At 41.9% G+C, this 26,133-nt stretch overlaps 1 protein-coding gene across 1 annotated transcript in view; it reads right to left on the bottom strand.

Annotated features, from left to right (window-relative positions):
• Positions 1-26,133, bottom strand: part of LOC146772750 (rho guanine nucleotide exchange factor 11-like) — a 222,653-nt gene that overhangs the window by 162,618 nt on the left and 33,902 nt on the right. Inside the window, 3 exon segments of the mRNA XM_085637028.1 lie at positions 7,166-7,291; positions 20,940-21,019; positions 24,321-24,467. Of these exon segments, the coding sequence (XP_085493154.1) occupies positions 7,166-7,291; positions 20,940-21,019; positions 24,321-24,467 (353 nt within the window).

The raw sequence follows: 26,133 nt of genomic DNA, 5'->3' as shown, positions 1-26,133 counted from the left end.
TGCAGAAAACACATTTGGACAGGCGATCAGACAGCACTATAGGTGCCCGTTGGACATCATGCCAGCTAACCTCCTTTTATTCTACATACTCAAGGGGGGGGTCCTACTTTTGGTCAAGCGCATGGTACCCTCCACGCTCACTATGCGGACGACCAGGGCCGGCTATTAATTGCACATAGGATGATAGCTGTCACTGCTGTCACACAAGGTAACATCTCTGGAGACTAGTTAACACCTGGAGACTGATATTTTCCACTATGCCGGCCCATATCCTCTGGGCGGGGGATCTCAATACATACCTCAATACATACCTAACCCTGCAGAAGATCGCTCATCAAACACCGGCTGGCATGGGAAGCAGGCAGCTATGGTGATCCGTAGTGGGGTGGAAGAATATGGGCTGGTCAATGCCTGGCGACTACGACACCCTACACAGAAGGAGGGCACATTTGTGTCCTCTGTACACTGCACATGGTCCAGATTGGACTATTGGCTTATATCTACTGAGGTCTGCAGTGGGTAGAAGATCCATGCTACTTACCTAAGACTTTATCAGACCATTTGTCAGTCCTAATGCGACTGAAGCTGGCGCATGTAACTCCCACACCGCTCACTTGGCCTTTTCTCCCAGCAGCACTCCTAGATGCAGCATTCATAGAGGAGGTGTGGAAAGTGATCGTAGAGTACTTTGCATTAAATATCGGCTCAGTATCAAGCTGGGGCTCTCTGTGGGAAGCCTTTAAAGTAACAATACATAGGACATGTATAGGCACTCAAGTGGGGGTACTGAAAACAATTCGTAAACAGCTAAAAAACACTAAAGAGGAGCTTAATTCCCTGGAGAGAGAATATGAATGCCAGCCAAAAGAGGCCAGATTGGCTTCTATTAGGGAACACGTGACCGAAATTGAGACCCTTGCAGAACAAGAGGCGCGATTCATTTCTAAGCGTCACTTCGCAAGTACGTACATTGAAGGTGGGAGGCCTAGGCAAAGCCTTGCTCAAAACCTAAAGGCACAGAAAGGCCCAGACCCCATTGTCCACTTGGTGAACGATGATGGGGCCGCACTCAACTCCAACTCAGATATAGTGGAGGAGTTCAAGAGATTTTATGCAAGTCTATATGAGCCATGCAGCTCGGCATCACTGATCGAGCTTGGCCATTATTTAGAGAGGGTGACACTGGCATGGCATTCGCCAGGGCAGAGAGAATACTTAGCTCAGCCAGTGACTGTGGAAGACGTCAGAGAAGCCATACATGCCCTTCTGAATGGGAAGGCCCCAGGTATAGATGAGATTACGTGAGGGTTCTAATAAGGAGCATGCCGAAGTGCTAGCTCTGCAGCTACATGCAATATAGGAGGAAGCCTACCTTAGTCACACACTACCGCCATCTCTGAGAGAAGTATTGATAGTGACGTTGATAAGCCAGACAAGGCTCCGGAGCGGTACAAATCTTATAGGCCACTATCTCTCATTAATATAGATGCCAACATTTTAGCCAAGGTGATTGGAGTGTGCCTACAGCCCCTGATATCACAGTTAGTGCTGCCAGATCAATCTGGCTTTATACCGGCTCGGTCAACTACACACAACCTACGCACTATCTTTGCACTATTACATCAAGTGGAACCCACCTTGCAGGCGGAGGTTCTATTAGATGCGGCCAAAGCCGTTGATTCTATTGCGTGGATATAGATGTTTGTGGTATTAGGCAGCATAGGGATACCAGAGGCGTTCTTAAGATGGATATGCCTTTTATATGAGTGCCCAGCAGCACAGGTGCGTGTCGATGGTCACACATCACATGCTTTGAGTGTCGGTATGAGGACGTTGCAGTGTTGCCCCCTGTTGCTGCTGCTATTCGTGCTTACCATGGAGCTGCTTGCCTGCATTACTCAGCAGAAACACGCCCTTACTGCCCTTAGATTTCATCTATGACCCTTGAATATCTCACTATATACAGAAGATATGGTGCTGTACATTAGTAAACCGTTGGCATATCTGGCCCTGGTAAATAGAGAGTATATAAAATGGGATTACTACTCTGGTCTGTGTATCAACTGGACGAAATCCATAGTCCTCCCGCGAACACCTACGCTGCGACATTGGGTTCCCGCTAGAGTGGGAGAAAGGCCCTGTCAATTATTCATGGGTATGGGTGCACAGAAACCCATACATTGTGAAATGTGAGAATTACGGCAAGGAAATGTCCAGATTGGAAGATTCAGTTGCGCCCTGGACGACCCTCCCGCTCTCCCTGACGGTTAGACTAGCAGTCATAAAAATGGTGGTACTGTCACAATTTCTAAACCTATTTAATAACATTGCAATAGTACTGTCCAACTCCTTCTTTAAGCAGTTGCACTCCCTGTTGATCACACTGGTATGGGCGGGCAAGAAGTTGAGGATCAGCTGGGAGGTCCTCACCCTCCCAAACGTGGATGGAGGATTCTGTGCCCCCGATTTTATGCTATATCATTAGTGCACGCAGACACATTTCGCACACTTCTGGAATGCGGCATGATTTCACACCTCATGTAGCGAGCAACATGATGCTGCTCCGATCCCACTCAGGGCCATCCTCCCACAGAAGTGAAATGGGATGTCCCAAAATGAGATTAACATGTTACACACTACATTGATCGCTTGGTACACTTTGGCTAGGCGAGCTGGGAAGAATTAGCTGGATGCTCCTGTGGTGCCCCTACTACACCATACAGACATAACGGTGACACAGGAGGATGGATCGCTCCAGATGCTACGGGAGGCAGGACTACACACTATGGCGATTTGTACACAAATGGTAACTTCCTAACACTACCTAATGAGACAGTTCTGTGGGCAAACACCTCATTATTTGTCTTCCTATATTACCGACTTTGAGCAGCCATAAACATACACAATCCACACTTTCCCAGTGAACCTCCGACGCTCATGACACTACAGGTACTGCTCACCAGCGCGACGCGCTAACACCTTATTACTAAACTATATGCTGCAGCACAGGAGGATGGGACACAGGGAGGTGGCAAAGTGTTGGCAAAATGGAATGCGGTGTTACCACAGCCCAAGGGGGAAGAGGATTGGAGGTTTTGCTGTGGGCAATCAGGCACACTTACCTGAAATTGTAATTTGAGAGTAATTCAGTTGAAGTTCTTGTACCAAATGTATTGTCCCCCGATGCACTTATATAGGTATGTGTTAAAGGGCAACTCGAACTGTGTACGCTGCGGAGCCAAAGAGGCAGACTTTATACATCTGCGTTATCATATCCACGCGTGAGGCAATACTGGGTTCAAGTCAGAGACACACTATCTGATATGATTGGGGCAAGGCTGGAGTGCAAGCCAGCGATCTGCCTACTGGGACTGCGAGAGACTTCCGGTCACTAAATCGGAATATCTTGTCAGTAAGCTTATTACTAGCAAAATGTAGAGTGGCATTGCTTCAGAAGAGTACATCTAGCCCTACAAAAGTGTCTTGGATGCCTGACAGGCACAATATAAGACACAACTGGAACTGTATGCTGAGGAGCAGCCAATGAAGTCAAGGCCAAAAGACTTATGGGGGCCACCGATGGCTTATTTGCAATCCAATACTGTGAATGGTGGGTAGGGCAATAAACGAGAAACAAGCATGTATCGATACTACAGATCTGTGTCATATTTGAAATTGTCAATTGCATTACGCATGTTCATGATGGTGCACTTGCGACCTCATTATCTAGAAAACGGGGTGTGAAAGAAGGACCATATTAGACTTATAAATGACAATGTGTTGGGTACTACATGTAGTATGACGTTTGTTGCTTTTATATGTTATGCTTACTTTGATGAAAATGATAATATAGATAGATAGATAGATAGATAGATAGATAGATAGATAGATAGATAGATAGATAGATAGATAGATAGATAGATAGATAGATAGATAGATAGATAGATAGATTTTTTTTTAAACAGTTGACAAGACTGACATTGCTCTTGGGACGACAATACTAAACTCATTCTGGATTCATGCTATCAGCATGTGCGGTTGAGGTGGTGGGAACAAGTTGAACGTATTGGAATTTTGCTATTTAATTTAAGACACTCATGGAAGGAGTGGTGAGGCCAGTTTTGCCTCTTTATGGCGTTTACATATTTTACCTAAAATATCAATTCACTTTGTAGTTCAAACCACAATTCTTTATTTCATTAATCCTGTACTGATATTTAAAAACAATGCCCTTAGACATCTAAGGAAACTGTGCAACAGAAAACATACCGAAGTTTGGAGAATTTGCATGAACATGTGTATTTTAATGTTCCCAAGCTGTAGGAAAGTAATATTGTCTGTATGTTCATTTACATTAAGAATTAGATGTAATGATTAAGAAGATTGTGCAGATGTAAGGTTGAAAAAAATCAATACACTTGAGTCTTTACCGTGATACCAGCTCCCAGGAAAACATGGACAGAGACTGCACGGATACCCTAGTTTAATGGTTCTTAACCGGAGATCCAGAGACGAGTGGGGATCTGCGAAGCCTAATCATGCAGCCCGTGACTGCTTAGAAAATTAAAAATTATTAACATTAATACAGTGTGTATAAATAAAGATGCAAAATGTGAAACTGAACATTTTCAAATATTCAGTAAAAGTGAAGGAATTTGAAATTAGAGGTTAAAAATTAAGTAGTTGTCCAGAGTTTGATTGACAGGAGCAGTGCAAATGCATCAAAAAGAAAATAGTATGGAAGATGGGTGATCTCAGTTAAATTTAGAAAAGTCCACTTATGCTATTAAAATGATTTATTTTATTTTTTATATTCATTTAATAAAATATTATAGCATTTGTGTATTGGTTCGATGAATGCTTCTGAATTTTTGTGTATTGTTTTGACGTTCAAATCTTCAAAATTGTTTATGCCAGGGTTAAAGGCTTCCACTACTGACTCAGTGGGGGTCCCAGGTCCAGTAACTGTTAAGTGGGGGTTCACAAAAGTCAAAAGGTTAAGAGCACTGCCCTAGATCACTAACCACATCCAGAAGCTTCATTCTTTAGCTACTGAGGCAACCAGTAGCTCTAGTTCTGAATCTTTTTGTTTGATGTTTGGGGCACTTCGTGCTTACGCATTCATAACTTTTTTCTACAAAAGGGAGCCAAGACAAATTTTCTTTGCCATATTTTGGGAATTCAACAGATAGCCAGGGTGTGTAGAATCCCCGTTGCTAAACTTAGAAAATAACCAAAAGAAAGATTGGGTTTCTTTTTAATGGGAAAAACTGGGAGAACACTGCTGTGTAAGAAGCGTATCAGTTTTCTTATAAAAATGGCATCAAAAGGTTTGCTCTGCTAAGATCGCCATCTTTCCAGCTTTCAGGTTTCAAAAAAATCATTTTAAACACAGTTTTTGCATTTTACTAAGAAGCAGTCAATTTTTCCTATTTTCCTTTTGTGGTTTCTACCTAATTGATGTGCTTGATGGAAACAGTTTAAACCCATGTGTGAACACATAAAACTACATTTCTAAAAAATACACAATTTGGAATTCAGCAAGAGGTAATTTACCCAGATTGCTCAAGCTTTTCCTAAAATAACTTATTGTTGAATTAAAAAAAATGTAAAAATCAAGGGAAGTAACAGAAATGGGTGAACTTTCATCTTCAATTTTGACCCCCAAGGCCGAGTTAAAAAAATAATATAACTTTCAGTTCACAAGAATATACAGTATTTGTTGGTTGTCCTAAAAAACAAGCAATTCCCCGGTCTGGTGTGTCAGCTGCAGTTTCTAAAGAGTTTTCATTGTGTACGAACTATGCTTCAATTAACATGCTAAAATCGAATGAATGAAAAATGGGTATGTAATAAACCGGCATTACGCAAAATGTATTCTTTTTTGTTCGCTGGCTTACATTTAGCTGCCAAAAATTGGAGATTAATTCAGGTGATAATAAGTAAAGCTCTACTATTTCCTGATAAAATCAATACCACACGTGTGGGTGGGCCGATTTCGAGTGACAGGAAAGACCCCAAAAACCAATGTGGAAATATAAGATTTTTGCCAAGAAATGCATCCCATTTTGGCGATGTGGGCAGCACAGTGGTCGGGGTTTGGCAGCTACCCAGGCAAACCTACTAAACCCAGACATTTCTGAAAGCTAGACACCAAGGGAAGACCAGGGTGGCGTAACTTGAGTGGATCTTATTACTCCTTCCTCCCAGGAATGCCCAGGAAACAAAACCTTTGGATAAAATGACACATTTTCCTCGCATTTCTTTGAGGGAAATTTCCATAATCTGTGAGGAGGTACAACATTTCTAACACCGAGGGCTCCCCCACTTCTTATATAAAAATGTTAGCCCACATGTGTACTCTCGACCACTGTGCTCCAACATTCCCTAAGGGTACAATTATTATCTAATTATGTATGCACTATTGACTGTATTTGCTTAAACCTCCACCTATCGTCCCACACGTTCCACAGACACCCTCCAACTTCCAAGTATGTGTGTCGTACATACACTGCCAGAGAGGAGGAGGGCTTACATGTGACTCTCTCAAATATATTACCGCTGGAGAACTGCAATTGTAGCACAGAACTTTGTTCCAGTTTTGTATCATTCATTGATTCTCCTGCTCATCAGTTACAGTAGCAAGCAGTGCGCTGTAAACACAAGAACACTGAAATGTCTCACTTACCGTCAGCTACAGAAACAAAGTGCTGCTTAATGGATCGAAAATGAACCTAGTAGAAGTTTGAACAAAGTTACAGAAGCTGAAACTTGGACAAATAGCAGCAGCCACAAAATGCTCTAAAAAGAGCAAATATCACTTCAAGAACTCGTGTCATAAAACATGCAGAAAAGATTTTGGAAATAGCCTCCTGGGACAGTTCTGAAGCATTTTCAGTTCATTGGCAGAATTGTGGCACCCAAAATGAAGATAGGCAGGTATGTTAAAAGTATCACAATTGCGTGGATCTAATGCTGAAAAAGTATGCATCAAAAAGAAAACTTTACATTTATTTTGGACCTCAAATGCTAAAGTAAACAAAAGGCCTCCAGGATATAATCACTTCTTATTTTACACAAAGACCTTACAAACCCTGAACAAACGTCATTGATTTAAACAGATATTCTGTTGGGCAGGATAGGGACTATAAGCAGAAAGACATACCTGCATGAATAGGTTAAATCGGGGCTCCTCCTGTCGTTTGGTTTTGATAATCTCCAGGGCATAATACTGAAAGCGGCAAAACCTTGCAGCTTGATGCTTTATCCTCTCTCCAGTAGGCCCATCAAACTAGATATATGAAAAAAAGCCATCAACCAGAAATTCAGCAAATGCTCAAAGCTTTCATTTTTTGTTGTTGTTTTTAGTCGTCATATACAACAGTAGGCGGGAGGTACGGTTTGAGAGCCACCAGGTGGAATTAAAACATCTGAGGGTTTTGACATCCTTCGTTTCGTCTCCTTCAAACAACTTTTTGATGGTTTGCGGGAGCCACTGCCCAACTCCTCTTATGTTGAAGTTTGTCTTTAATCCTTAGACTATCATCATTTAATTAACCAAAACGTGTTGAGGAATAAAAAAAAGGTGTTTCCACATTTTTATCCTCTATTTTGGACCATTTACACATTCTATCCTGCCAATGTGTTTTGCCGATTCAACCCAATCTGTGCAAGTAGGTGAAGTGTTAGATATCCATTTAATACAGATTTACCTGCATGCTATAATTATTAGCATAAAAAGTAACTGAGATTGTAGCTTCCCTTATCTTTGATTAGACCCTCCATCTTCTAAAATCCAGAAAATAACAAATGGGAGGCTTACCTCTGTATCTTTTCTCAATATTTCTGTTAACGCCTATATCCACTTCATGCCAGAAGATTTGAATACCTGGACTCTGCCATAGAAGATGGATATGATCTGCATTCTACAAGGCACATTTTGGACAGCATCTCTTCTTCTGACCTCCCAGCTTTGAGAGTTGCTTTGGAGACCAATAGGCCCCGTACATGGTGAACAAATGGTTTCTCCTTAGGGTTGCAGATCTCACCATTGATCATAATGTAGACATTGATAGTAGCCATTGGTGTAGAATTTCTGATGACGGCAGGTCTGCTTTCCATATCTCCTCTGGCAAAGTAGGAGGGCCATCTTTACCTCATACCAGGATCCAGCATCAATTGGATACTTCCTTTCTATGAATCCGAATGCTCCGTAGTTTCTCCTTCATTCTATTCTAATCCGTATATTAAGTTGTCCTTGGATCAGCTGGCTAGTTGATAGTGCCAAGAGCTCAGGGAGCCCTCTTCAAACAGCTTGCCCCATCTTCCTATTCCTGCAATCTGCATCGGGGTAGCTAGGACAACTTGTAAGCATGGAGGGGAGATTTCCCAATTGGAGCCATATTGCTGTTGTTAGGGACTCCCAAGATTCTTGGTGACTTCATATAGAAATGGCAAACTACCTCTTTCAAAAGCCTTAGTGGCATCTACCGTTATTATGCTCAGTGGAGCATTTGTTACCATGGCCACATCTATTGTGCTCACCAAATCATGGGTGAGCTTGTAGAGCTGTCTCTGTTTCATGAAGCCCTTTTGGATTTATGGACAATATTTCCTATTACTTTGTCCAATCTCTTAGCTAGTATTTGTGTGTGTATCTTTTAATCGTTATCAAGCAAGGATATTAGTCTATACGATTCACATTAAAAAAATCTTTCTTAGGCTTTAATATTAGTGTTATTTTCACATTATATATATAAATCACTCCCCCCCCCCAACATTGTGGGATGAAATGTATTAAGCTGGTCAAAACTGGAGTGAGTTCCTCTTTTAAGGCCTTATATAGCTCATTTGGTTTTCCATCAGGGCCTGGCGCCTTTCCCTTTTTGAACCCTCTAAGAATTGTATCAACTTCTAGTGTAATAATTTCTTGATTAAGATGGAGCTGTTTGTTCTGATCTGACCTTGGAAGAGTGTCCTCCTTCAAACAACTCTCTATTTCTTCTTTTAGTGCTGTTGAATCATCGGTATGTAAATTTCGGTAAAAACCCGCAAACATCCTCCCAATATCAGAGTCCTCTGAACATCTTTCACTGGTGCCGTTAATTTCTACTTTGTCAATCATATTTCTAGTGCTTTTTTACTTTGTATTCCAAGCCAGAAGTTTCCCACAATCTTTCCGATATTCCTAATGTGCTAACTTGCAGGCATTCAACCTACTCTGAACAACTCCATCCAGATATTCTGCCAAACAACCCTTAGCCTCTTTAAAGTTATCTTGTAGGTTTATTTTTACACGGGGTCCTCACAAATTGCCAGCTGTTTATCAATTACTCCTATTCTCAGCCTTTACTCTCTAACCTTATTGTTACTTTTTTCCCCTCTATGTTCAGCATTACTAGTCAGTTTCCCTTGAATAAAGGCTTTATAAGCATCCCATATAACATGCAAGGGGTTTTTCTTGTAGATCAAACTACAGTAGCTCTTTTCAGAGCATTTATAATCTCCTGCTGTCCTAATAATGCTCTATCCAAGGTCCATTTAGACGGAATTGAGGACCTCGAGAGAAAGTGTTCCAGTCTAACCGCAGCATGATCTGAGAGATGCTCTGGTTTATGGATTATCTTTCTTACCTTATTCCCTAACTTCATATCTACAATAAAAGTCTATTCTGGAGGCATTTCCATATTTCTTGGACCCAGCCATATGCAAATCAGTCTTGACCCTGAGTCCCAATGGGAACAGTCCAGGTCCTCCTTGGACTGGAAACAAGCATCCTAGGACCGGTTTCGGGCTTTCAGCCAGGATACCTTGACTTCAGTGGCATGGAGAGCACAGGACCCATGTCTGGGTATACCCGTCCCACTCGGGGTGACAAATGCAAAAAGAACAAATAAAAAAGAAGCTCCACCCCTTTCACATTACAAGATTGAGTGGTGCAAGTAAATTGTTTAATCCATTTATGTCTCTTTAAAATTTCCCCCCATTCTTCTTGACATAAGTATGTTTCCTGGGGGGTATATTAATGTCACTATCAGAAAGCGTCAGAAATCCCAAAATCTTCCTTTGTCTACATGGTACCCTCATAACATTTATGTTCCAGGTTAATACCCGTATGTTGTGAACCTTCCTTACTTCCTTTATCATTTCCATGATAATTCCAGCCTAACCGTTTCCCAATCCATCAGAATCCCTGTCAAAAATGAGGACAATTATTTTTTTAGTTTTTTCCCACAGGCTCACCACCCTGTGTTTAGTAAAACCACTATCTGTCCTAACTACGTGTCACCCCTCCAGCTTGCCCCTCCCCTACCCCACTGGGGTTCGCTCCCAGTATCCAAAAATGATAGTACTTCATACCACTTGACCTTCTACTCTCCTGTTTATTTTCTATTTATTTTGCTGCATTTTTATCTGGTTTATTAGAACGTCAACCTCCGAATTCTCTTTTACATTGTGCATCTTGTTGTTCTACATGACTCTTAATGTCATTGGGAATTTTCAACTACACATTTGCACCCAGCGACTTCAGTTCTTGAATGTGTTTCCCTAACTCCCATTGCCGATTTTGAGGAACTTTTGCTGTAGCCGGTCTTATGGAGAAGGACCAATCATTTTTTAAAGCTTTTGCTTTCAAGGCTTCTGTTGGGTTAGCTTTTTTATTGCATAAGTACGGAAGTTTATTAATATTTTCCTGTATTTCTCTCTGTTTGCACTCCTTTTAAATTGATCCCGATGCACCCTTGTATGTCCTGCTCGAGGTCTAGGGAGCTGGTTTGCCAAACACACACTTTGATGAGGTCTATGACAAACCCCTTCAAGTTTTCACCTTCTGCTCCCTCCAGGGCATTGAGAAACCTTAACTTGTTTCTCCCAGAGTTATTTTCCAAAGATTCCAGTTTCTCTTTGATCTCATTTTCCCTCGCTTTCAAGAATGGAATCTCCTTATAATTGCTCTTAACTTCCTTCCGTAATAATGCAAGCAAGGCTTCCATAGTGGATAATCTTTCCAGGATGCCTACCATTTTAGTATCAAGCTTTTCACAGGCTTTCTGTATTTTAGCCTGTTTGCTCTCTAGAAATTGCAAGTTTGCCTTTAATCTCTTTTTCAAAAGTGTCAGTAGTAAGGAGCCCATATCTACTTGATCTATGTTTTTCGGTGTTCCCATCTTCTCTTCGCGAGGGGTCAATAGAAATTTCCTCAACGCAATTATTTCCCTGTGGGATCCTGAGAGACAACCTGAAATCAATTTAAGAGAGGGAGCCCTGGCCCATCTACTGGCATAAGCTGAGTGGATTGGGTCCATATTTTGCATAATTGCAAGGCAGATCAATGTAATCAGATTGGCCTGAGTTTCAATACCTTTCTTAAAGTAAGATCCTAAAGATGGTGTGATTTTGATTTTCCCTCCTGGTGGGCCTGCTGTATCTCTAATAACTCTATTATCTTTCCGTTTCCCTGCATCGAACAGAACCTATTCTGGAATAGACACAGGGAGAGATTTTGTAGAAGTGGCTTGGGGGGGGGGGGTAAATAATCACCCTGCTCTGCTGCTGATAATCAAACCCTCTCCCTTTACTATGCAACAAACCTGGCCCTGGCCGAGCATTTCTAAATGTGTATCTATTTTTACCAGTGGCTCCTATGGCATCCAGCTGTGTGTATTCAGTAGAGACCTGGTGCTCTTTTTTTTTAATGCGTTCTTCCCTGAGGCAATAGAGCATTCAATGCATACTATGAGAAGGGATTGTCAAGTTGCCCATGCAATCTCATTAATACGCAGCTCTGAGATTAGTGGAATTCATTTAATGCTATCACCACATTACGGTATTATGCACCAGAGAAGCAGGAGCTCCCAGCCAGCGTGCTAGCTAGCCACCATGTTCCCCCTCCTGTACTTCTTCTTGTAATAAGCTCAAAGCTTTCTGCCCATTCAAGTGTTCAAGTTTATTCAATTCAATTGAAGTCTACCAAAGTATATTCTTCTAAAAACAAATTTAACTAAACAGATCAAGGGTTCATGTCTGTCAATATAAAAATCAAACTACATATAACAATGGCTTTGTATGTGTTTTTAGGTGCAATGTAAAAACTAAACATACGCATTCAGCACCCTAATACAGAATTGATACAAATACAGCAAGTGCAAACATTGTGCATTTTAGATAGAAGTGTAATGTAAATGCTTAATGTAAATTAAGAACAACTGGAATACAAATAAAGTTTGAAAATAACTCCATACGGGCCTTGTTAAACCTGGCATCATTGGCGTGGGTTTCCCCTGTATTATTGCCTTTGCCTCCTGTGTTTTTGCTGTGTGTTGGGCTTCGTTTTGCTGGTCTACATGCTTTGTGCACTTTGCCATTGCTGTTCAGTACCATAGTGCAAGTGCCCCGCTTAGTCAATTATTGTAATGGATTGTTGATTCCATGATTGGCATATTTGATTTACTAGTCAGTCCCTAGTACAGTGCACTGGGTGTGCCCGGGGCCTGTAAATCAAATGCTGTTAGTGGGCCTGCAGCACTGATTGTTCCACCCACATAAGCAGCCTATAAATATAACTCAGGCCTGCCATTGCAGTGCCTGTGGGCAGTCTAGTACTGCCCACAGACCCATTAGAGCTAAGAATAATTGCGTTAAGATACTGCATTTCTGGTTCAATAAAGAATGCAAGCAAGCTCGCAAATCTCTAGTGGAGGCCATCAGATTGAAAAATGTAAGCAGTATCCAGAAATCTAGGAAAAACTATAGGAAAGCACAGGACAGTGCTAAAAAGGAATGGAACGACAGCCGCGGTCCGTGCAGGTAACAGCGGTGGGGTGGTGGGGAGGCGTGGGGGGCATTTCAAGGGACGATGCCGAGGGAAAATGTATTATTTATTCAATTTTCCCTCTACATCGTCCCTCAAATTACCCCCCACACAGTTCCACTGCCCCACTTCTGTTACCTGCACGGACCACGTCTGTGGGACAAAAACACATGGCAAGACCTTAACCCCTTCAGCGCGGCGGGAATTCCCCCGCGGTGCTGAAGGGTTCGAGCGCGGGCGGGGCCATGACGGAACGGTTCCGTCATGAGCACAGCGCAACCGATGCTCATGACGGAACCGTTCCGTCATGGGCATGGAAGGGGTTAAATTGGCATGCACAAGAAATAACCTCCAACATTTTTGGAACTTAGTGAAATGGGGTAGGGGTTGACATTCTCTACCACCGCAAATTCACATAGCCCCAGACACTTCGGTTAAAAACTTTGCCAAACAATATGCCAACAATGACAAATATGAAGGCGAGCCCTTTACAATTTATCCGTAGACAACTGACCTGGTTTTCGAGTTTGTAGAAGTAAGAGCTGCCTATAGTGCAATTACAAGGGGAAGAGCTCCCGGCATTCACAATATGACAGCTGATGTCTTTTTTAGGCCTGGGCGAAGCACTACGCTACGCTCGCGTAGTTTGCGAAGTTCGCGCTACTTCGCGCTACGCGAACTGCACGTAGCACAGTGCGAACACGCGTAGCGTAGTGTTGCGTAGTGCTGCGGTCATTTTTTGCTTGCTCGCGGTCCTCAACGTCAAGTTGGCGACCGCGAGCAAGCAAAATGACATCCTGGCGAGACTTTTTCCTTGTTCGCGATCGCGAGCATGGAAAATAAACCTCCCGGCGAGATTCCCAACGCGAGAAGGTCAGGTTTCTCATTGCGAGGGGTCGCGTATGCTCGCGACCGCTCGCGATGAGAAACTACCAGTTCGCGTTGAGAAAGCTGCAGCTCGAGTAAAAATCTATTCGAGCAGCAGAAAACTACAGCTTGCACTGTGCAAGATGCCATTTTCAATGATTGCACAGTGCCGGTTGCTTGTCCGCACTGTGCAATCATTGAAAACAACATCTTGCACAGTGCGAACATGTTACTTCGCAGTTCGCGAAGTGCTACGCGTAGCTCGCGTAGTGCGAACTTCACTTTGCGTAGCTTCGCGAAGTGCTACTTCGCGAACTACGCCCACCCTTAGTCTTTTTACACGATAAGGATAACTGGGCCCGGCACATCATGTTGTTAGCAAACGCTATTGTTTATGCTGCTCCCATCCCTGATTCATGGAGGGGTGCGGAGATCATACCAATATATAAAAACGGCGATAGGTCTCTGCCAGGTAACTATAGACCCATAAGCCCAATCGACTCAATTCAAAAGGTGGTAGCCCGTCTCGTCCTGGCAAAGGTTCAGGAGTGGATTAATATTAATGATATCCTAACCCCCTTCCAGGTGGGTTTTCGTGCACAGATCAGTACAATAGACCAAGTCTTTTGTTTTCTGTTAATATACTGGCGGACTGTTGTGTTTGGCAATGGCAGCATGTATGCTGCTTTTGTAGATCTAAAGTCAGCTTTTGATTTAGTTTCACGTAACAAGCTATGGTTGGTCCTACAGGAGCTGGGAATGCCCACGGACTTGCTATTTCTCATTGTTCGACTACATGAGAACAATTTTGAGAAATTAGCTGGGGCTCACAGGGTAATGTAACTGACCCCTTCCAAGTTGAAAAGGGAGTTCGCCAAGGGTGTGTAATGGCCCCTACACTATTTTCCCTTTTTATAAATGGAGTCTCCCAATTTTCAGCTACCTTTCCCACAGATGCTCCGGTCTTAGTGGGCATAAATATTCCGATCCTATTGTTTGCAGGCAACACGCTCATCATATCAAAAACTCCTAGTGGGCTACAGTGTGCGTTAACACGTTTTGAAAATATCTGCAACACATGAGGGTTACAAATCAATGCAATGAAAACTAAATGTATGGCTTTTAATCACCACAGAGCATTTAGTGGTAGGATAAATTTGGATGGAGGAGCCCCTAGAGCAGGTAGATGCGTTCACATATCTAGGAACCCTACTGGAGAAAAAAATGAGCTGGGGCCCTCACATTGAAATTATGGCACTGAAACATCACCAACTAGCTGGTGCTTTAAGCAACGAATTTAAAACATCTCTGACTAAGCCAGTAAGACCGGTGATGCAGATGTGCAATACAAAAGTAGTGAGCTTGGTCCTATATGGGTCGAAATAATGGGACTTTGAGAAAATGACCCAGCTCGCCACAGCAGAGAATAGGTTTTTCCGAATGATCACTAGCTTACCGCAAAGTACCCCTATGACTCCTATGCTTAATGACCGAGGGATGAAATCACTGGTATACATTGCTGTACTACGCCCCATATTACATTGGCGTAGAATTTGGTCTACCCCTGAGCTGGCAATCTATGCCAATGCTCTTAGGGATGTCATTGAGGCTCACAGCTTTCATAAAATCGGCTGGCTAAGTGACATCAAAGTTGTTTTGATCAGCATGAGAATGTCAAACCAATGGGAAAACCCATCTACCACTCAGTTTCCCATTAAAGCAGAAATTAAGGAAAGCTATTGGGAAACGGTTGGGCAAAATATTATCAGAACGAACGACGGCACTATCCTGAGAGAGATTCTTAACATTCAATCCCGGCCCAAGCCTTGAGCTCTATTGGGACACAATTTCAAAGCCCCTTGATCTGAAACTTTATTTTCAATTCAGAGCTGGTTACCTCCCATTAAAATCTTTCACTTCTAACTGGTCCTTGTCTGTTGACAAATAAATGCCCCCATTGTATAGAGCATGTTGAAACCTACCACCACATGCAGTTTGTCTGTCCTGCCTATGTGGGTCCTTGCAAGATATGGCTCTCTCAGATCTGCAAGAACCTAGGTACCAGACATAGCAATGTTGACCTGAGAATTTTGTGTACAGATCCCTCTCCTTGCTATGCAATTCCTGTTGCTAAGTTTTTAAGATGGATGTGGACCATAAGATCGAAATTGCTGTCTTCTCTGGCAAAACAGCAAGAAACAATACCGGAACCGAACTGAAAATAGTGAGCTTGTTTAAACAACACTGTGGAATTCGTCCTGCATCGGTCCTGGTCTGTAATCTTAATGTTTTTAATGTTTATTTATATACTTTGCTCTTTTTATGACATGCATTTTTCTCCCATTGTACTATGAAGAGCCGATGTCTAATGCTTATTTGCATATATGTGAACGATATATATATATTTTTTTAATTCTTATATATCTAAATCTTATGTAACAATACTTTTATGACATGTATTGTCGAAATATAGCTGATTGATTGATTAATATCTCATATTCAGTCTCATACCATTTTTAATTGCTGAAGTTTTTATTATAATGATAAGCCTTTTTTCCTGATTTTCAGAATAATAGCTCATAATACTAATCATCACACAGTGTTTGTTTGCTGCTTTAAGGCACTTAAAGGGAACCATTTCTCTATCACTTGCTCCTCCCCTTGGTCTTAATTCGGATTGGTAATGATGCTGCAACACATCATATCTGAGACTCCTGATAACTTTTTTAGTAGTAATGAGCCATTACTGCCAATCTTCATGACAATCTAGAAAACTCAAGTGCTCCAGACTCCAGCATCGAAAAAGGAGAGTCATCATAAGTGGAGAGTAGTGGCAGTCTGCAGTAAGATAGGATTATAGAAGAAACCCATCTGAAGTAAACAGGATGTCGTTCAAAAGAAGTGTGCCTTTGACATTCATTGCTAAGCATCAACAACTCAAAGCACCTACCTGTTAACCCCTTTAACCCCATCTAAAACTAAAAAATATTTCAAATGTTGAACCACATGAAAGCAATGAGTAGTCACTGGTCAAATAGATCACAAGTCTACCGGTTTGATAATAAACAAAGTCTGGTATTACAATGTGTAAAAGAATTGCATATGGAAAGAAGAGCTGATTTGCTTCAGTGTTTTGGAAAGAGACCCGGATTAGACAATAGCTAACAGCCTATGATCCTCTGTTTGTTATGTTGTTGATAGATTTAAGCCAGCTGATTGACAGTTCAGGCTACAGAATCCTTGGGAAATCGTTATATTCTCTCCTACTTATGTCAGACTTCAAAGACACACATTGTATCTAAAATGTTTGAGCTCCCAGAATGAACTGAAACACATACACAAGTAAGAGATGAAAGTACAGAAATGGGCTATGAAAATTGCAGAAAAGTCCTATGTTCATTGATGTCCTATAGGTTACAAAGAGTCAACCTTAAGCAGTATGATAGAAACTAGCGTGATCGCAATAAAGCAAGAGCTATGGTCCATACAGGCTGGGATAGAAGCAAAGTACTATTATTTTGAAGGAAATCCATAGGCAGGTTGGAGATATCATATCTTGGACACACGATATACATTAGTGGGGGGAAAACTAGACATGCCTTCGTTTATTTCATGCTCCGCTGGCTCGGGTTCTGAAGCCACTATAGATGTTATCCCTAAAGAGGGCAGTGACGCCTAGGATGTCAAAAACTATAGATCAATATCATTAATCAATATTGACTGCAAATTATACGCCAATGTCCTGGCAAGAAGATTAGAGAAGGTGAAATCAAAACAACGTTCCATCCCAAACTGGATTCTCGAAAGGCAGACTGGATGCGAATAACATCTGGGTCTGCTGCCAAGCAGGTCAGAATAAATGGTCACCTATCACACTCATTTTAACTGGAACAGGGCACCAGGCAGGGATATCCACTCTCCACTCTCCCCGCTCCTATTCCTTTTAGCAATCAAACCCATTCTTTACTTCCTGAAACAGAATGATAACATTAAAGGTGTACCGTTTCAATCAGGCAGGCAACTAGTCGTGGCCTACGCCGATGACGTTCTAATCTTCACTTAAGGTGCAGATACAGCAATCCCTCAGATTGTACCAGAAATTGAAAAATACTCAAGTTTCTGGCTCTAAACTTAATTGTTCGAAAACTGAGATCTTTCCCTTGAGCATTCTCTGTACACCCTTGCTTCTGGGCAACTCTGACCTGAAATGGCATAATTTTGCACTTAAATACCTTGGTATCTGGTTTGAGAAAGAGCTACAATCTTCCCTCATGATCACATAACCTAGTAGGGTAGGACGGACACAGCAAAAATGATGACGGCACCACTAAGCAACTCCCTCTTGAGCATGCTTCCCATAAATCTTTCCACCACCTTCTTTAAAGCCATAGACAAGCATATCTCAGATATCCTTTGGAAAGAGAAAAGAGCTAGGATAGCCGGTCCCAACCTTAAATTGAGCAGGAACAGCGGAGGTCTGAATATGACCGATTTTCACAAACACCAAAAAGCTTTTTAGCGGCTCAGGGCAACTGGTGGTTCAAAGATGCAGATGACCACTCCCTGACGTGGCTCAAAATTGAATCCCACTTTCTATCCCCCTCCCTCTAAGCTCCACCTTTACCATCAGAGGCCTCTAGAAACTACCTCTGGTCCACTCGTTCTCCTTAATCGCAGAAATGATGGAAGAACTGTCTTGTGTGACCAGTGGTCCAAAAGGGGTATCAATTCCATTGGAGACTTATGCACATCCCTAAATCCCATTCTGTTTGCTTACTTCATCCAATCAAGTTCTTTTCCAAAACTTAAAAGAGCCATTAGATCACTACTGAAGCCACATACTCCAGAACTTCCCAGCCTACTTGGAAATCTTAAAAAGCTCGCCCACTCCGCATCACATATCTATAAGTTACTTGACTCCCCCCCAGAGTACACCTCCTCAACAATTTGAAAAAAAATGGTCCCCATACATCCCAGAAGACCTGACATCACATTTTTCGGACGCTACCTGAAATAGAATCTGGAATTCGCCTTTCTGGTTAAATTTACACTTGCAATTGTGCAGTCTAGATTTTGGTTGATACACAAAACCTACTGGACACCATCCAGATTGCATAATTTAGGTATCCTAAAATCAGATAATTGCAGGCACTGTGAGGTATCACTCGGCTCACTTGAGAATATGTTTTTCACATGTAAAATGGTTCACCCCCTCTGGACCAAAATTCATCAGACGATTTATGGCATCTTTAAGATTCAGCTCACACCATCGTTCCTAACTGTGACGTTAAGCTTTGTGGCACATCCACTTGACGCTGGTCTCTCTGCACATGACTTCACAGCTATTAGAGCTAATGCTTGCCCTGGGCTCCAAAACAGTCCTGTCAGAGTAGAAATCTTGCACAGAAATCCCCTTTAGCAAATGCCGGAATACTCTATGCACCACCAGGAGCGCAGACTACATAATATAAATATACAAGAAACTACATAACACATCACACTTGTGCTGCCTACGGAATGCACTTGATTTATACACACAGCCTTAACATTCTTCCCCCTCTCGGAATTCCACTCACCCACCACGACAGAACTAAATCATTAGTATACACTTAGTAGCCCTGCCCTCACTGCAGAGCCTGATGACTTGGCACCCTCTCTCCACTCTTTCTCTCTAACTTCACCCTCATCTTTTCTCTGGCTTTTCTCCCTCTTTCCTTTACTATTTTTTTCTGTTCATACATATATTGAGCACACTTGGGGAACTCAACTCTCATCTAATTTGGATATCCCACACTCAGCTCCCTACTATCTTTCGATATGTTCTCAATGTACCTCTCATTTTAGCACCAGGTTTGACAAATGGTACACCAACAACCAATATTGTAAGCCTGGGCGGAGTACAAAAAAACTGCTTTAGATAAATACGGTTCACTGTGAATTTTAGTGCCAGGTGCTCATGCCTCACTGTGCAACCATCGTGAATGGCACCATACACAGCGCTAGCAGGCAGCTGCTTTCTTTCTGCCGCTCAAGTAGATTTTTTACTCGAGCAGCAGCTTTCTCAATGCAAACAGACGGTTTCTCAACGCGAGCAGACGCGACCACTCGCAATGAGAAATGCGTTGATCTCGCCGGGAGGTTGATTTTCCATGCTCACACTCGCCAACTTGACGTTGACGATCGCGAACGAGGAAAAACTCACCGAGTGGTGGGTTTTCCTAGCTCGCCAACTTAACGTTGACGAACGCAAGTGAGGAAAAAAATTCTGCGAGCTCCAAGTAATGTGGAATTTGGAAAACTCCGCAAATTCCGCGATCAAAGTAGAGTTCACCGCCCAGACTTACAATATTGCTTCATTATGTTTACTTAGACTATACGTCAAATGTTTACATATGTGGTCATATGAAGTTCCACAATGTACCCTGTAGTGTGTCTTCACTATCTGTTCCATAACTGCTTATTTTATTTTCAATAAAATTGTTTGAACAAAAATAATGTAATCTTAGTTTTTATGGATAGTGCACCATGTATGATATTGTATTGTTGGACTCAGCAAATAGCATCTATGAGAATCTCAATGCTAGTCTGGCCCTCCTCAGATGACAGAGAATTATATCCTGCCCTTCTGTTGACAGACACTACGCTGGATAATATTAACATCTTGGAGACTTCTGTCCTACTACCAGTAATGAACATTCCCCATCGTGTCTCTACATCTTGTCAGAAGTAATCTGTGAAAATGTGTGAGTGTTAAAAGTGTTCTTTTTGTGTATTTCTACTACTAAGGGATGTTAAACTCCAAACACTGTAGCTCCTTTCCCATATGGATCAAACAGACAATACTGCACACTTCTGTCCCACTAGGCCTCCACCAAGTATTAACTAAAGTGTCCCCCGATTACTAAGACTAAACTGATGCTAGTGCTCAATGGTGCTGTGTTTTTTATTTTACCACCTCTATTTTACCCGTGGCTATTTTTCTGCATTGATCCCTACTATAGAGTGGCAGGCTATGGTTTCCCCTTAGGACCTCAACTAAAGTGTGTCTTCAAAGGAACTGAGGTTTACATCGTTCAGCAGAACCTGGACCAAATGTCAAATATATTAACAGTCACCAAAGTCTCCAATGAGCAGATGGTTCAAATAAATTCAATCTTTTGCACAAAGTCACAACCCTTATTATGACCAGCAGAGTCAGACCCAAGAGGTGTAAACCTCTTACAATCAATAGGAATAAAATCACTCTTAAATGAATTCATACCCAGGATAGCATGAGGTCACCGATCTCTTCGATGATTGGTCCTTCTTCTCTTAGCTTCTTCAGGGGTTCCGCCAGTAAATCTGATAAAAGTGATGGTGATGAAAGTAGTAATTTGAGGTAGGATAGAGACAGAGAATTGTTAGAGATTTAGTTTGGCAACGGCTCTATCTTTGAAACAACTCATTTTTATGTTTATCAAATTACCATAGTTGGAAAAGAGCTGGGTATATTGGTCTTCCATTACATTCAACGTCTACAATGACTAAAGTGATCATTAAGGCAAGGCAGAAAATGACCAAATGAACTCATGTTTACCATGTGCCGAAGTTCAACAAATGCAGTTGTGGGGGCTCATTTAAATTCAACACCAAGACCCAAGTTACCACAAGCCAGCCCGTAATACTAAAATCAACTTCTGGGGTAATATGGTTTTCTATCTGTAACCTGGAATGGTCACTTCATCATTTATTGCAGACACACTTTTTACTGGGACTCAAAGTTTAGACAACCCAACCACTATCATCATTGCAATATGGTGGTCAACATTGGATGTTCACATAGTTTACAAGATGTGCTTACATCTCCCTCAATTCAATCACATGAAGCAACCAGGCTGCATGTTAGAAACATTAATCATCCACAGAGCTGCTGGAAAACTAGAAGATCAAGTTACTTCCCTTCAGAAAGTCTCCTTCTAACTACAGATTGATCACCTTTATATTAACCCCAGGCACCCGACTGAACACTCTATTTTTAAACATTAATTGTTCAAGCACGTTGGTAAGTGGCTCCGTCAGACTCCACAAAGGTCTTGCTCAGTTCCGAAAGTGATGGTACAGGTGCTTCATCAGCATGCTGACATCAGTTTTGTCTTTCACTCTTGGCCAGCCTTGGACTTCGATCAGTCATGACAAATCAGAGGTGACAATGTGCCAAAACTAACTCGGAAACTTTTAAAATGCACAGTAGTCCAGTCCAAAGATGGTGAAGCAGGGAGGGCAGTGAATAATCTACAGTTGGATAGAGTATGACTGATCCAGGTCCAAGGGTGGCCATATGGTAGTGAAGAATAAGGTTTACAGGCAATCTGATAAGATGATAGCCCGTATAAGGAAGAAAGTCTCCAAAACACTGTCGGTACGTGAAATTAAGTCCTCAAGCTGTCCTTGGCCCAGCACTGTGGTACTGGTCCCCAAGGCTGCCCCTCCAGGTACTACCCCAGATCACAGTAACTAAGGGGGATAAAGACAGGCCTGGGTTCTCTATCCCAGAAGGCTACCAGTTTCGGGTAATGCCCTTCGGGTTGAAGAACAACTATTTCACCTTCCAGAGTTGATCAATCAGGTCCTAGCTGGGTTGGAGAACGTCAGTGCCACCCACACCTACACCTACACCGTCAGTTCTTTCTGGGATTACTACCTGGGCCACCCCCAAGAAGGACTTCAGGCTCTGCAGGTCTGACTATCAATGTTGGTAAGTGCCAGATAGGGCAGGGTTCAGTGGTCTGCTTGGGACACCAAGTGAGAAGAGACAAGGTACATGCTCCTCCAAGCCAACATTCAGAACATACTGCCTTGGGAACCCCCTTTCTTCCCCTGCAAAGATCCAGACAGAGGTAAAGGTCTTCCAGAACATCACCGGGTATAACAGGAGACTTGTCAGGGGGTGCAGCACCATTGTGGCTCCCTTGACAGAGCTAACTTCTAAGTAGCAGCCCTGACAGGTGATCTGGACGGAGGACTGCCAGACTGCTTTTGACACCCTGAAAAAGGCCATGTGCACAGATGTGTGCTTATGCCCACGCATGCACATTCGTGAGGAAGAAGCTATCCAGGAGGCAGCAAGTTGGAGCCCCGGGACGCGGCAGCTCAGGTAAGTAATTTTCTTTATGTATTGTTTATAAGTAATTGTAAAATGAGGGCGGGAGGGAGGCGGGTGGCACGTAGTGGGGCTACGCGAAGTGTGCGGGTGGTCGTAGATTTGCCCCCACTCCTTAATGCTTCACGTAGCTTCACTACGCCCACTACGCCCAGGGCTGGTTTTTACACAAGTCGATTGTGGCCTCAGACAATCTGGGGTCAGGACAGGGAGGCATGAAATTCCATTCACCTCTGAGTGAGAAAACCTCCAGAACCTTCTCCTACTTCTAAATTGGCACCAGGTATAAATATTGAACCCTCAGTCCAAACTCTTCAGAATACTTCTGTACCTGTGATGACTCAGACGGACTGCTGTGCTGCTCTGCAAGAAGACATGGATCACTTGACCTGAGTAACCAGGGTTTGTAACATGTTAATTTAAAAACCCTCATTCACGTACATAGGTCGTATGGCGGTATATCTTGGTTCTCTGCCAAATTTTAAAACGTGACATCATCATCAGGCTTCTTTTTCATATGCTTACCTTCACCTGGAGGAAAACCACTGGTTATTACAGTAGTGATCAAGGAAAGGTGAGTGTCAAGTGCTCTAGTGAAGTGAGTTAAAAAATTGCAAATATAAAAACCTCGTATGTCCTGGACAGTATTTTTAATAAGTCTGGAATCAAGGTAAGTAAAAACAGTGTTGTGCGTGGAAAGACGAGTTATCAGTCTAACGCACTAGAAATGTCAAAAAATAGTTTGACATGTTCCAGCCCTTAAAGTTCGCCCATACAGGTCGGCGGGGCTTTCTTCAGGACCTCAGAGAAGTGATAGAGGCTGTGAATAATGGCATCAGCCTTAGAGAACCATACTTTGGTTCGCTATTTTCGAAGAAGGTCATTAGTACCTTCAAGACCGGTATTAAGGGCTCCAACAGGATACCGGTGGGCACATTGAACCTGCTGCTTTTCTCGTACAGAGCGACTTGTGCTCGCTCTTCCTACAGCGCCCCGGGGCACATGGGTGATTAGTGCCTAGGATTATTCTAAAGAGGAAACTGTAGTTGAAAGTATTGTTCAGAGATCACCATATTCTCTGCCTGGAATTATCAACCATCCACAAAACCACAAGCCTGGTCTGAAGTTATCTTCACCTTTTCTTTGCAACCCAGACAACTTCTGATTAACCCACAAGCTTCTTTTTACAAAACGTATTATTGTGTAATCTCCATTCAGTTTATACAGTAACAGCACACTCGACTCACTGCTGAAATTACTACCCTTTGCTGTGTAATCCAAGAGGTGTAATATTCTGGCTCAAGGTGAACAACGTGTTCAGCTGCTCCAACTGTAACATAGGCAGGTGCCAATTGTTTGCAAACTGTATTGTAAACAAGCCTGCAACCCAACTGTGCCCCACAATCATTGTACACTAAGAACTGAATTATGCCAAGTATGGACATTAACGATTGTCAATAAATAATGATAGTAATATGTATCAATCCCCCAGCAGCCTCTTACCGTGTATTTGAATCAACACGGGGAAATTAGGAAACAGAAGCAAGAAATCTTCATTAGACAGAAGATTCCTTCTCTTCATAGGCTCATAGAAATTGAGTTCAAGCGCTCGGAAGATCCTTGAGTAAAACATCTCCGTTCTAAACAGCTCTGCAACAAGATAAAAAAAAAATTAGGACTGTGCATATCGAGTAGGAGACAATTGGAATATAAATATAGGAATGACAGAATATTCAGAATGCAATTCACCTTTTATTATGGCGATGTACTAAATAGAACCACCTGAACCCATGCATTTTAACTAAATAGGCAGCTTGCCCAAGATCACAATTTTAAAATGGGCAAAAATCAACCACTACCCAAAAGATTACTTAAATTCAAAATAACTGCAAATGTACTCTTTGTCCTGAATCATTTGACCATTACATATATTTTTTTGTCCCAGCTATGCAGAGTTTAGGAAAAAGTGACCTATACCCCCATGCCGGATTTTATCGTTTAGGAGACCAGTAGATGCTCTGCAAGTTCATAGATCAAATTCTACAAAATGGTTAGTGTTCGCCATATCAGGGTACCTGCTTTATACTTGGCGCATTAGGTCTAAGTTGTTAACTGCAAAGTAAAGCAGAGGACAACACATGCCTTGGCATAGTATGTTAATAACACTATGACTTTTTTGAAAAATTTTATTTTTCTATTTTGTTTTTAACTGGCCATACGTTTCTATTCACTTTTTATTATTTTACATTTTTATGATTTTTATGATATGACAATCATTCATAGTATATTGTATTTTATCAAAGAAGATTGTTGTTTATACATTTTTTGAATGATCTCTATTTGATCGAATAAAGAATATCAATCTATCTAACTGCAAATAAGTATTTTTCTGGTTGGGCCAGAAACTGAAAAAAATGAAGCAAACGCTACATCTTTAAATTTACACAACGCATTAACTAAAAAAGCACTGGAAAATCAAAAGTAAGGTTTGTCTGCCAGTCCTTTGGCTTTATCAATGCTTTTTTTATCATGTTTTTGAGAAAATATATTGTTGGTCAGCTGCTGGTGCCTCAGCAATAGCAAAACAAAAAAGGAAATTGACTAAAAGCAAAAATATACTTTGGTATCAAAAAGCACATCTTGCCATAGTAGACCCTGGCTCTGAAGGGAACTACTGTACGCGACGATGTGCTCGTCGTGAAAGAGCAGAATGCAGTCACGCACACTAAAGATAGCCCATAGCTGAAGTTTAAAGTAACTTTATAGTTAGGTGAAATGTTCAGTAACAACATAATGTTTTTAACTAAACAAAAGTACAGAAATTCACTAGTTTTAGTTATCGTAAGTAACTATATCTCGCACCCCACCATGCACAGTTTGCTGATCAATAATTTAATTGCAAATATTGCAGTGATATCATCAATGATGTCATAGAAGAAGTCATGAGTGATGTAATATTTGGGGTAATTGGCAGTGCATGGAGTGGGCATGAGTCACAGTTACCTTCGGGCACGAGTTATAGCTAATTGAAATAACTAGAGCTGGTGAATTTCTGTGGCTATTAGAGTTTAAAACATAATGTTGTTGCTGAACATTTCATAAAACTATAACATTACTTTAACCTTTGTTTTTTTCAATGAACTTCATGTTTTTTTTTAACCTAAAGTAATATTTTATTATCATATGTAAAGCCAAATCACTGCCATGCATGGCCTTGGGTCTGGCTGTAGGGCCTCGCTTGTGGCCACTAACTGTGGCCAACCCCTCACAGGCAGCCAACCCCACGCCTTTGGCAATGCATGGCAGGGGATGGGGG

The sequence above is a fragment of the Triturus cristatus genome, chromosome 12 (genome assembly GCF_964204655.1).
Source record: "Triturus cristatus chromosome 12, aTriCri1.1, whole genome shotgun sequence".
Taxonomy (NCBI): Eukaryota; Metazoa; Chordata; class Amphibia; order Caudata; family Salamandridae; genus Triturus; species Triturus cristatus.
Note: the sequence above shows the minus strand (reverse complement) of the source record. Positions and strands in the feature narration are given on the sequence as shown.